This window comes from Glycine max, chromosome 16 (genome assembly GCF_000004515.6).
Source record: "Glycine max cultivar Williams 82 chromosome 16, Glycine_max_v4.0, whole genome shotgun sequence".
In the NCBI taxonomy this organism is placed as follows: Eukaryota; Viridiplantae; Streptophyta; class Magnoliopsida; order Fabales; family Fabaceae; genus Glycine; species Glycine max.
In genome coordinates, this window is record NC_038252.2 from 30488629 (window position 1) to 30500960 (window position 12332).

Genomic DNA, 12332 nt, shown 5'->3' on the forward strand with positions numbered 1-12332 from the left:
TTGTGGTGCAGCACATTTATTGGGAATAAAAAACCCTTTTATAATATGGCCGTAATTACGTGGCAGACCGCAGTTTAAAATCAAAGTTTCTTTTTTTTTGACTTGTTATGACTTGTGATAATTATGTGAAGTGTACATTTCTTTTTTTTTTTGAGTCAAAATTTGCATTATGTAAGGTTGCATGTGAACTAGTTTTACCAACAATTTTCCTCCCTTTGTTATATTCTCTCACCTAGCTTCATCAATTCAGCTTTTCCTGTGCCTCTTCCCCTCCTTTTTCATATCTTTTTCTCTGTCTAAGCAAGTGTGCAGCAAAAAAAGAGAACATACTTACTCAGTAGGTTAATATGACGACAAAAAGGGAGAACTGGCCACCTTACCGCACTCCCATCCTTTTCTTTATGTATTGGTTTTGGTAAAGGTCAAGTAAGAAGCCCCTCTAATATATACTATATTGTATATATTCATTATATATTTGTGGATTCTGTGACAAACATTAGTCTCTTTGATACTGAAAGACAATATGGGGCATCTCTTAATTCCCTCAAAAGACATTTAGACAAAGAGAAACCCCACAAAACCTCTATTTCTTTCAAGCATCCAACGTCTATTATGCTTTAGCTTTCATCACTTTTGAGATAAACCCTTTATTTCTTTCTTTCTTTCTTTTCCTTCTTGCAGTTAAGCCACTAATTTTTGCTACCTAGTCACTTGTTTCCTCATTATTGGTTACAATATGTGAAAACCTAATTGGTCTAGTAGGAGTAGAGCAAACAAAATGCCTTTTTCATGAATGGACATGACAAGTACCACCGAATATGAAGGAATTCAAATCAATTTTCGAGCCTTCACCGATTAATGCAATGTACCTAAACAAATAAATGGTACTAATGTTGGCACAGTCAAAATGTATATCTCTTCCACCAAAAATAAACGACTATCTTATCTTTATTTCCATTTTCATTGCTTTTGTCTTTTTTTTTTTCAGCAGCATCAAATCAAGTGGCTTAATAATTAAAGATGTGATGCAAAATGAGACAAAGGGTGGACGGACTATCACCAACTCTTACCAACGAGAGCAGAAAATATTGAAAATAAGATAGCCAATTACTATATACACATATATAGGGTCATATACACAGTCAATGAGAGAGAATAACTCTATCTCTAATCCAATTGTCATATATGTTCCAAAAATATGTCTTGATTTTTAGAAGGAGACTTTTGGTAACTCATCTTTAAATACTATTAACAACGGGCAAAGCTTCTGAGTGATAGAGGAGTCAAGTTATCAAAAATATTTTTTTTTATTCAGATGAAAATAAAATTTTCTAAATCTAAAAGGAGAAAAATAAAATATATTAAAATATTGATATAAGCATATAAAGGCAAAAAGAAAGTAGGCGAAATTGTTAAATGAAAGCTTAACATTCGATCAGCACTTATGCTAATTTAAGTAGAATTATAATAAGTCCGTATTTGAATTAATTTTGAAAATAAAGCTTATTCCAATAATTGATTATTACACATAATCATTTTTTAAAATTGAGTATGAGAAAATCTACTTGATGTAATTAGTATGATTACTATATAGTATGAGAAAATCAAACCGCTTTTTTAGAAAAATAAATTAGAAAGATAATGTATTGGAAAGTATATTTTTATAATGTTATTTTAAAAATAATAATATAAAAATATTGTAAAAGTAACATGCAAATAACATTGTTGTAAGGTATTATCATAATCTTCTCTTTAGAAAGTATATGCATGAGCATGATATCCATTATTAATGAACTTTTACAGTCCATTTATTTTATAAGTACTAAACTAAATATTTGAAAGTAATCTTCAGTTCTTTACTTCTGTGCAGTATTATTTTCATAGTGAAATTGTTGATGGCCATTTACTTTTATAGTTTTTGATATTTCTACCATTTGAGGTTATAAACTGCATAAGGCCAAGCGTTCATTGAAGAATGAGACGTCGGCAACTTTATGACCCTTAAAACTACTAAGAAAAATATGTGACATGTAAGAGAGCCTTTTTAGTTTCACAGGGAGCTGAGATTTCTTTTGTTAACATTTTTGGTAAACGTTTTGACATTTCACACCGGTCTATCATTGCAAAAGGCCACCACCCTTTTACAAAAAGGCTATGAACATAGCATAACACAAAAACAATTAGCAGCACCAACCACACCATTGAGGTTGTCCAAAGGAGAAGACTCATTGGTCAAAAGGCTAATTAATCCTTTTTTTTTTTGTGGGTTTGGTTTTGTGTGCACTGCCCTCATTATTATGGTTATATTTTATGTCTAAGAAGATTGTATTAGTAGTAGCAGCAGGCACTGCTGCAAATGATCCCTTTTGTGGGTACTATGCTAAAGAAGGAAGCTTTTTCTTCTATGCTGAAATGAAGCTAGTCAAGTCTTGGTTGGAATCTAGTTTATAGACTCTCTTAGGCTATTTTGGTATCTATCTGGGCTATATAGTGTTTTCTGTTCTGCCTTTTTGTCTCACTGCATTGCTCAATCAAGTGCAGTGTTGTTCATTGTTCTCTTCTTCAGTTCTTGGTGGTTGTTTTTGTTATGTTTCAAGGTAGGATGGTGACCCTGTGTTGCTTTGTTTTTCAACATTTTTTGGTGGTGTTGTATATTTGGTTCATTGGAAATGACTTTGGTTTTGGATGGCTTTTTAGGCAGGGGGTTTGAAGGGTTGGTGCCAAGGCACAAGCGTTCTAAGAGGTGCCCCTCTATTTCTTATGCTTGTTTTCTATTGTGCTATCTTGATTCTGGACTTCATGCATGAGGGGTAGCTTTTTTTTCATGGAAAATAAAGCTTCCACATTTATATTAATGTTTTTAGCAATTATTTGTTCATTCATTCTTTTTGGGTCTAGTTTTGCTTACTCTGTGTGCCACCCATTTGAGCACATACTTTGGGGAGAAGGGGGTTCCTGTTTAAAAGTGAAACTGAAGGCTCATGCCTCTTAGAATTTGATGACAATTGGGGGATTTCATGAATGTAACTTGTGCTCCTTAAAGGGCACCACAATGAACTTATCATATGTTAACTGTGTTTTACTGTTTTAATTTTTGCAGCTTTCCTGATAAGAAAAGAGACGAGGATGATAATCCAGATAATCATCTTGAGGCCTCAGATCGAACAAAGCTGGTATAATCAATCACTGATTTATTTCATCAATATATTGCCTTCACTTTTTCTTTCTGATTTGGGAATTTGAATTGAAAGTGCTATTCTTTTAAATGAATTGTGCGCATTTATGATGCTTTTTTTTTGGGGGGGGGGGGGGGGGGGTGTTTCCCTCCGTATTCCCAAAGAAAAGGACACCCCAAAACTTTTAGAAACACATATTTTTTCCAAATTTTGGAAAGGGATGGATGAACAGAGAATTGATTTTATGGAAAGCATATATGTTTGACATAATTAATATTGTAATAATAATGGTCTAATTTAATATAATTGTATCTTTCTCTGTAGTCCACAGGCAAAATAAGTTACTTCTAGACAATTATTTAGAAGAAAGATTTTCTCACCTATGTATGGTTTTGATCTGGTTCCAGGAAACAGGGTACCTCACGGAATGCGGTAAACCTAGGAAAAAACAAACCCCTACAAATGATGTTCAACATAGTCTGAAGCAAGAGGTACAACACCAGAAGTGTTCATCACAATTCTTTTATTGCAAATTCTACTGCAGCCGTATTCTGCATTATGGTTTAATCAGTCATTTTCTTTTAATCTTGCTTCAAATTTTTCTAGTGGCTCAACAAGCTTTTACCTGATAGCTATGTCTATTTTTGTGTTTAAATTATCTTGTGGCAGATTCTACAGTTAGAGAAAAGGCTACAAGACCAATTTGAGGTTAGATGCACGTTAGAAAAGGCACTTGGATACAGGCCTACATCTCTTGTTAATTCAAATGAAACGATACTGCCCAAGGTTTGGAACATTTTCAACAAATTTTGAGCCAATGAGTGTGCATTTTCTTTTGATGTCATAATTTTCATTTATCAACATGTGTGACACATCAAGAATTAATGGACCGATTTATATGTGCTTTCTTAACTATTAAAAGAACATTGATGTTGCAAACATTCATACAGTTTTGCTTTATGCATGCTAGGCTGATGGTGAATATATTTGTGGTTCAATCCTTCCATTTATGTCTCTGCAATCATAAGATTATTTTGCAGCCCATAAATGATTATACATTGTTTAGGATTAAAGGCCTGGTATGATTTTCTTGTCATGTATAGCTTTCTGTTTGTCTTGACTTCTCTTTTTTGTTTTTTGACTCCAGCCAACGTCCAAATTAATTAAAGAAATTGCAGTGTTAGAGTTAGAAGTTATGCATTTGGAACAATATCTTCTCTCCTTGTATCGTAAAGCATTTGATCAACAATTACCCTCTGTAGCTCCATTCACCAAGGAGGAAAAAGTGAAGTCGCTTCCATCAACACCTAGAGCAAGATTCGTTGAAGTTTCTAAGCCTGAGGTGTTAATCAAAAGAGGAAGCTCTGCAGTACAATCTATTGACCATGAGCTTGATACTATGCAAAAGGAATATAATGGATATGAACCTGAGACACTAGGGAAAGAATACAATGTACATCAACCAGAAGGAAAGCATTTAGACGCAGGTGTATATCGTTGCCACTCCTCATTATCCCAGTGTACAACATTTACAACAAGAGCATCTGCTCCAGTGGCAGAAGTATTAACTGAATCTCTTCGTGCCTGTCATTCCCAACCATTGTTCATGATGGAGGTAAATCATGTTTCATGGAAATTTCCTTTTACCTGTGTTTTGTATTTAGTATGGCTCCTAGCACATTGAGTTGCTGCAATCATACTGATAGAAGTTGTCTTGGTTACTCAAACTTGTGTTTATCCTTTTGGAAGAATACACGACAGTATTCATTTTATTGTGAAGTTCTGTTTTGTACATTTCTCTTTGTAAACATATTAGTGCTAATTCCAGAGAATAATCTTTTTGGATGCCTTCTTTGGATTTTGACTCAGTTTAATCTATGCTATGCAGTATGCCCAAAATGTTGATGCTTCATCAAGAATAATCAGCCTGGCGGAACATCTTGGTACCCGAATATCTGATCATATTCCAGATACACCAAATAGGCTTTCTGAGGATATGGTCAAATGTATATCAGCTATATATTGCAAACTCGCGGATCCATCTATGACAAATCCAGGCCTTTCATCTCCCAGTTCATCCTTGTCTTCAACTAGTGCCTTTTCTATTGGAGATCAAGGAGACATGTGGAGTCCAGGTTTGAGGAATAATTCCTCATTCGATGTACGGTTAGACAATCCTTTCCATGTGGAAGGACTCAAGGAGTTTAGTGGACCATACAGCACCATGGTTGAGGTATCATGGATTTACAGAGAAAATCAGAAATTGGGTGATACTGAGCAGTTACTCAAGAATTTCAGGTGAGTTTATTAATATCTAATTGAGATCTTGAAGCTTCCATGTGAAAATTACATAGTTAAGTTGGATTCTTCAGTCTCTTGGAGTTATAATGGCCATCCACTTCTATGTTGTCTCAGATCACTTATTTCTCAATTAGAAGAAGTAGATCCTGGGAAGTTGAAACATGAGGAGAAGTTAGCTTTCTGGATCAACATACACAATGCTTTGGTGATGCATGTAATTATTATTACTCTCAAAACAAATTTCCCTTTATTAGTTTTCCATTTCTCTTGATTGAGGTTATAATATGCTCTTTTTTGGTTTCTAATAGGCATTTTTGGCTTATGGAATTCCACAAAACAATGTGAAAAGGGTCTTCCTTCTGTTAAAGGTAAAATCTAAGAGTAATAGCTTTAATAGTCTATTAGGATGAAAGTCATGAAACTATAGTTAAGCCTATCTGCTTTTGCTGAGTTGCTCAATGTGATGCCCTATGCAGGCTGCATATAACATTGGGGGTCATACAATCAGTGCAGACACAATACAGAACACTATACTTGGGTGCCGGTTGCCTCGCCCTGGGCAGGTGGTTCATGCAATCCCAACCTTTCCCTATAGAAAATTAAAAAAAGATAAAAGAATGGCCATTCCATTTATAATATCTTTTCAATATGCAAAGTATTTATTATGTAAATCCAATCGAGGGACTTATATGGAAGCTTCTTCTTACTTGCATCCTCTTGTAGTGGTTCCGCTTGTTCTTTTCTCCAAGGACAAAATTCAAAGCTGGAGATGGACGACGAGCATACCCGATCGAGCGTCCTGAGCCTCTTCTACTCTTTGCACTCTGTTCAGGAAACCATTCTGACCCTGCGGTACTTATTCTAACTCTTCTCAGACCTCAGGGTGTTTGCATGTGATTTTTCATTAGACTTGTAAGTTGTAACATCTCCATTTTTCAATGCTTAACATTTTGTGGGCAATTACTTTCCGTGCTGGCAAATTAAATTGAGAAAACATAGCACAGATCATTTGAACATGGAATAATTTCCTTTAGACTTGTCTAGTTATATACACAACATTGTTTGGACTTCAAGGAATTAAATCCCTTATAGTGGCGGTTCTCGTGCCTGCATTTGACACTATACTACTATCAAATCTAGTGATAGCTTCTTGTTCAAGGAATGTGCAAAAAACAAAAGCAAGTTCCCAGGGGACAAAACATGTGAATTTATTTAGACACAAACAGATACACATTACATAACCATTTTTTTTCATGCTTAATTAACTCTAGTGAGTTGCTTATCTTTTTATAAACTACGACAGGTACGTGTATATACACCCAAGAGAGTGCTTCAAGAACTAGAAGTTGCAAAGGAAGAGTACATTCGAGCTACCTTTGGGGTACGCAAGGACCAGAAAATACTTTTTCCCAAGCTTGTAGAGTCTTTCGCGAAGGACTCGGGTTTGTGCTCTGCTGGTACCATGGAGATGATTCAACAGTCTCTACCTGAATCTCTAAGAAAGAATGTTAAGAAATGTGACCTTGCAAAACCCAAGAAGAACATAGAATGGATTCCACATAACTTTACTTTTCGATACCTCATTCCTAAGGAGCTGATAAAATAATTGCTTGGTAGCCTTACTACTTCTTACTATGGGAGACAATTTACATCAAGTTTTAAAAACGGTTCACAACTGCAATTGTAGTCGCATTAGTCATATTTGTCTGCAATTTTCCAATCGCAATGAAACTGCAACTACGATTGCTCCAGCAATTTAAAACCTTGATCTGCATTGTTTGCTCTATATGTATTCTTTTGTACAAAGTTGACAGGGTAGCAGCAACAGCAAAATCTCATATTGCAATGTGTAGTATTTTGAGTCTGTATTGTGTTACAATTCCATTGTATTAACTGTGATTGATGTACTCTATTCATAGCGTTGAGCTTAGCAGTGTAAATGATTTGATGCTATAATCAGTTGTCATCTTTTTTTTGTCATTTATAACTAGCCTGTTATTATGCGTTGCTGTAACACCTTTGCATACATATATAAGTATATATATAAAACTAGCTATAGAGGACATGAATAATTAAGCAGGTGCATTGAGATCGCTACAATTAATATTATAATAATCACATGACTCGACTGGGGTGTCCAATCATAAATGGACAAAGGTTGCTTGTAGTCATGTGACTAGTTTTTCACCCAACTTTCAATCTCAACTGAAATATCTTATTGTAGAAAAATAATTTCTGATTGTAAACTGTTACCAATTCAACTAAAAAAAATAAATCCTCGCTTCACACTAATTTTGTAAGATTGAGTTAGATCTATAATTCACATTTTAAGATAGTATCATAACTTATTCTAACGATTTATTGTTGAGTCTATAACGGACTGCATCAGACCATTAGTAGATGTCCAATTTTACAAATTTCATTTTCAAAATGTTCGGTCCTTAATGTGAGAGAAGTGTATTGGAGATCTCACATTGACCAATAATAAAACGTAATTAGTATATATAAATGGAAGACAACTCTCATCTTATATGCCAATTTTATAAGATTGAGTTAGGACTATAACTCTGAATATAATTTCTTATTTCTTAAACCAAAGGGAATGGTATTCGATGTTTCTGGGTCAAGTTTAAAAATTGAGAAATTTCACCATAAAAATGAGGCAGAGAAAACTTATTGACAGAATCAAGTGGACAATGAACACTCGCTCATACAGAGACACACAAAGGCAACATACATACAAAGGCGATTAGATATTTTGGATTCGCTTGAAACAAAAAGTTCCGTGTTCAATGGGGTGACCCACAGAGTGCCCCGCATGTGCACGTGAACCCCAGACATAATTCATCGATGCCATAAAGTTACTGACACCTAGTTGACGAAAACCCCACAATGCCTTAAACACTTCTCCACCAAACTAAAACAAAACTTTTTTATGACATTTTTTGGCAGCTAAGGAAAAATACACAAAGATTATGGATCCTGAGATTAATTTAACTGACTGTGGCCCACCTAATCAGTAGTATTAAAATGTTACTGGATCAAGATACGAGTGAGAGATACAAAACAAGAATAAAATAACATATTAGTAAACTGGAAACTTGCATGAAAGATCCAAATCATGATCACACCCATCTTAACTAAGAACTATGATTTTAAATTACGATTTGCAATCACAATTGTGATCGGATGGTAAAAGTTTAAAGGTATTTTTGACTCACTACAACCGTAATACATTACAATTGCAATTGCGATCACACATCAGTTGCATTTTTCTGTAACATTAAGCATCGCAAAAAAAATTAACCACAACTTCGACCGCGTCTGAAATGTAAAAAGAACTAATTAAGCATCAAAAGTAAAGTAATCCAATGCGACGTGCAATGGCAGGAGATTAAACCTTATATGACCCAATTCATAATTAGTCCCAATACATGGTCACATAATAATGATCTCAAGATACATACATAATAGATATCAGTTTCACTCATTAAATTAGCATAATTAACTTCACAAGACATGGTCTTTTGGAATAAAACTTTCAAAAACTCTTCTAGCATGTATCCATATAGTGAAGCTAAACATGATAAGCATGCAGGTCTGTTTGGATACAAGTCATTAATAAGCTTTGAAAAGCTCTCAAAAAGCACTTCTACCTCTACCTCTATCCAAACAAGCTCTAAGCATGAGATGATAAGTATTTAGTATGGGCTTTCTCCAACGTAGTTCCCAGGAGGGTTATAGAAACAAATGGTCAAGCTAGCCTGCTCCTTCACACACGTGGCCTGAGCGCAGCCGAGCTCCACCGACTTCCTCCACACGACCTGCGTGTAGACGCCGCAGCGGTGGTTGGGGGCGCAGGAGTTGTCGGCGTGGTTGTAGAATTGCTTCTGCTTCACCCACTCCTCCACCGCCATGCGCGGCGTCACCGCCGCGCTGCCACGCGCCAAGAGCTGGTTCGCGCCGTACTTGCCCGCGGTCAGGTTCGCGAACTGGCACCCCGTCTTGACCCGCTGGTACCGCGCCAGCTTGCTCGTCACGTTCGCCACCTGCTCGCTCCACCGCAGCGGCTCCACCCCCACCGCCGCCCTGGCCTGGTTGTGCGCCTCCAAGAACTCCCTCGCCGCCGCGGAGAGCGCCGTCGCCGGGGGCGGAGCTGCAGCTGCCTCCGATGACACGTGCAACGTGGCAACTGCTGCCAGCAAAAACAATGCACCATGAACCATTTTCATTTTGGTCTCAATTGTGACTATGAGGTCTACTTGTGTTTGTTGTTTGTTGTTGTGTGTGCAACTCTAATGTTTCTACACTCCACTGACTCTCTCTCTCAAGATATATATATACTACCAGCAATTCTTCCTGGTCCTATGACTTTTATTACTTGTTGATTTTTTTTTGTTTAATCATGTTTTTAGTTTATGAAATTTAAGATAAATATGTTTTTGTCTACTAAATTAAACAAAATAATACTAAAAATCATTTAGTAATATCTGAATTCATGAAAATAATTTTTTTATCAACTTTACTTATTTACTTTTTTCAGTGGAATTTTGAATTATTGAGAATCTATTCTTTTCTCCTGAATGAACATTAAACAAAGTCCCTCAAGTTTTAAAAAGTTTTTGTTTAGTCCTGGTAGTTACATCATGAGGTTAACAGCTCTAGTGGAAAACTGATAACGTGACTTTTAACAATTGTCTATTTTCAAGGGACAAGATAGTATTGTTGTCAACCCTAAGATTAAATTTGAAGGAATAAAATAAACTTTTTAAATTTGGGAAATTAAAATGATTTATTTCAAAATTCACTGATTTAAAACTTAATTAATTTTCTTTTTGCAACTATATTTTAAAATCTATTTTTATTTATCCTTTTTTTATTGAATTATATATCATGTATCGCACTTCTTTTTTTCCTTGTCTATAATATAAAGAAAGTTGTGAAAATATGATTAGTTACTCTTTTATACATTATAGAAGGTTGAAAATTTAAGAAAATGTTAACACAATCTTAACACGAAAATAAAGTCGTTGACAAATTAATAAACAAAACAATTTTTTTATAAATTATTTAATGTTGCATTGGAAATCATGATATATATATATATATATATATATATATATATATATATATATATATATATATATATATATATATATATATAAATAAAGAGGGAGAAAAAATTAAGTTACTCTTTATTTTCATTATTTATTTTCTTAAAATTTCAATGAATAATTAATCTTAACTATTGTATTTTAATAAAATAAATAGTAAAAATGAAGAATAACTTAAAAGAGTTAATCTTAAAATAATTTGATATCTCCCCTCATATATATATATAGTCAAGTATAATTATTGTGGATAAAAAGATTTTTCTTTCAACTATTTAATCCAATTACATATAACATACTTGAGCCTTTGAGCCCCTACTCGTTATGTTAGAACAACCTACACTTATTGATCTTTTATTAGTATTTTAAGGTCATATGTTAGCATTTATTATTATTATTTGAAGAGTCTTTTAATTATTATTTTATAATATTTCTAAAATATTACTTCTTCTGTCCTATTATAATTATCATCCTAAATTATTTTACACAAATTAAATCAAAAGAAGGTAATAAAAAAATGAAAGATAATAAGCTTTACAAAATTAACCTTGTATAATCATTAATTCATTTATAAATTTGTTGTCCACCATTAAAATTATAAGAGATATAAGTGAAAAAATAATTAATGTTATATTAAAAAACTAAAATAATAATTATTTTTGGATAAGGCTTTTTTTCCTCATATAGAAAAATTAAACGGGATCGAGGGAGTAATAAATAATTTTTTTTATCGCATATCATGTTAGAAATGCATTGGAAAAGGACCATGTTTAGCAATGATTAGGCCTAAGGCAAAATATACATTTAAATTTTAATTTATTATCATTATTTTATTTATTTTTCTATATTCATCAAAATTTAATATTTAAATATTTTTAATATATAAAAAAAATTAAATCATCCTATTTTTTGACATAGGCAATGCTATATAAGATTTAAATAGTTTTAGTTTTAGTTTTTTTGACAATAATTATAATTACAAGAGCTATTAATAATATTTTAGAAACAATGCATATTTTAGAAAAAAAATTATTTTGATTTAATGTAACACTTTAATTAGAGTATATTTTTTTTGGTATACACTTTTGCAATATCTTTATTTTAAAAAATAAATCAAGAGTAAGATACTATTTTTTTCAATTTTTAGAATTCAAATAAAAATTGATCATGATTTAATATTTGAAAATATATTCAAATTCACTTTCAATTAAAGATATACTTTTAAATACAAAATGGTTGATACAAATAAAATTTTAGTTAAATGTATATAATCTCGACATAAACATCAGCATCAAAATATTTTTTTTTCATATATATATATATATATATATATATATATAGAATATAAATTTAAACTCTATACTAATTTCAATAATTTTTAGGGAGGAAAGAGGTAAGGTCCAAAATAGATGTAAAATAAATAATAAAATTACACTTAAATTATTTATAATAATACTGACATCTATATTTAATATTTGTGATATTTTTTGAAGCAATAATATTTGTGGTCTTATTAATAAAAATATAAATATAAATATATAATATATCATGCTATAACATAATTTATCATTTAATAATTCAAATTAATAAAAAAATATTTTATTAAAAAATATATAAAATTATTGAGACCCTAAAAGAATTGGAGGCAATGGCCTAGTAACCTATACGACCCCCTGATTGGAAATTATAGTAAAAGTACTTAATAACATTTTTTAAGAAAAATTCACTTTTCATTTTCTACCTT

The 12332-nt window shown here is 32.8% G+C and overlaps 2 protein-coding genes across 2 annotated transcripts; one reads left to right on the top strand and one right to left on the bottom strand.

Moving 5' to 3' along the window:
* Positions 1-1785: 1785 nt before the first annotated feature.
* LOC100816025 (uncharacterized) lies at positions 1786-7430 on the top strand. Its single transcript, XM_003548858.5, has 12 exons — positions 1786-2597; positions 2698-2743; positions 3101-3173; positions 3584-3667; positions 3846-3962; positions 4324-4791; positions 5065-5474; positions 5592-5691; positions 5786-5845; positions 5954-6040; positions 6201-6329; positions 6781-7430. Exons 1-12 carry the CDS (start codon positions 2588-2590, stop codon positions 7081-7083), a joined length of 1887 nt encoding a protein of 628 aa, XP_003548906.2. The 5' UTR covers positions 1786-2587; the 3' UTR covers positions 7084-7430.
* A 1441-nt stretch (positions 7431-8871) lies between these two features.
* Positions 8872-9811, bottom strand: LOC100790142 (STS14 protein). Its single transcript, XM_003547956.5, has one exon. It carries the CDS (start codon positions 9707-9709, stop codon positions 9179-9181), a length of 531 nt encoding a protein of 176 aa, XP_003548004.1. The 5' UTR covers positions 9710-9811; the 3' UTR covers positions 8872-9178.
* Positions 9812-12332: the final 2521 nt, after the last annotated feature.

What these genes read in the sequence shown, in the direction of transcription:
- LOC100790142 (XM_003547956.5), bottom strand. Translation starts at nt 9,709, where the DNA reads ATGAAAATGGTTCATGGTGCATTGTTTTTGCTGGCAGCAGTTGCCACG.
- LOC100816025 (XM_003548858.5), top strand. An exon ending in CCTCAGATCGAACAAAGCTG is followed by an intron (nt 3,174 to 3,583) that starts GTATAATCAATC and finishes ATCTGGTTCCAG; the next exon opens with GAAACAGGGTACCTCACGGA. An exon ending in ACAATGCTTTGGTGATGCAT is followed by an intron (nt 5,692 to 5,785) that starts GTAATTATTATT and finishes GGTTTCTAATAG; the next exon opens with GCATTTTTGGCTTATGGAAT.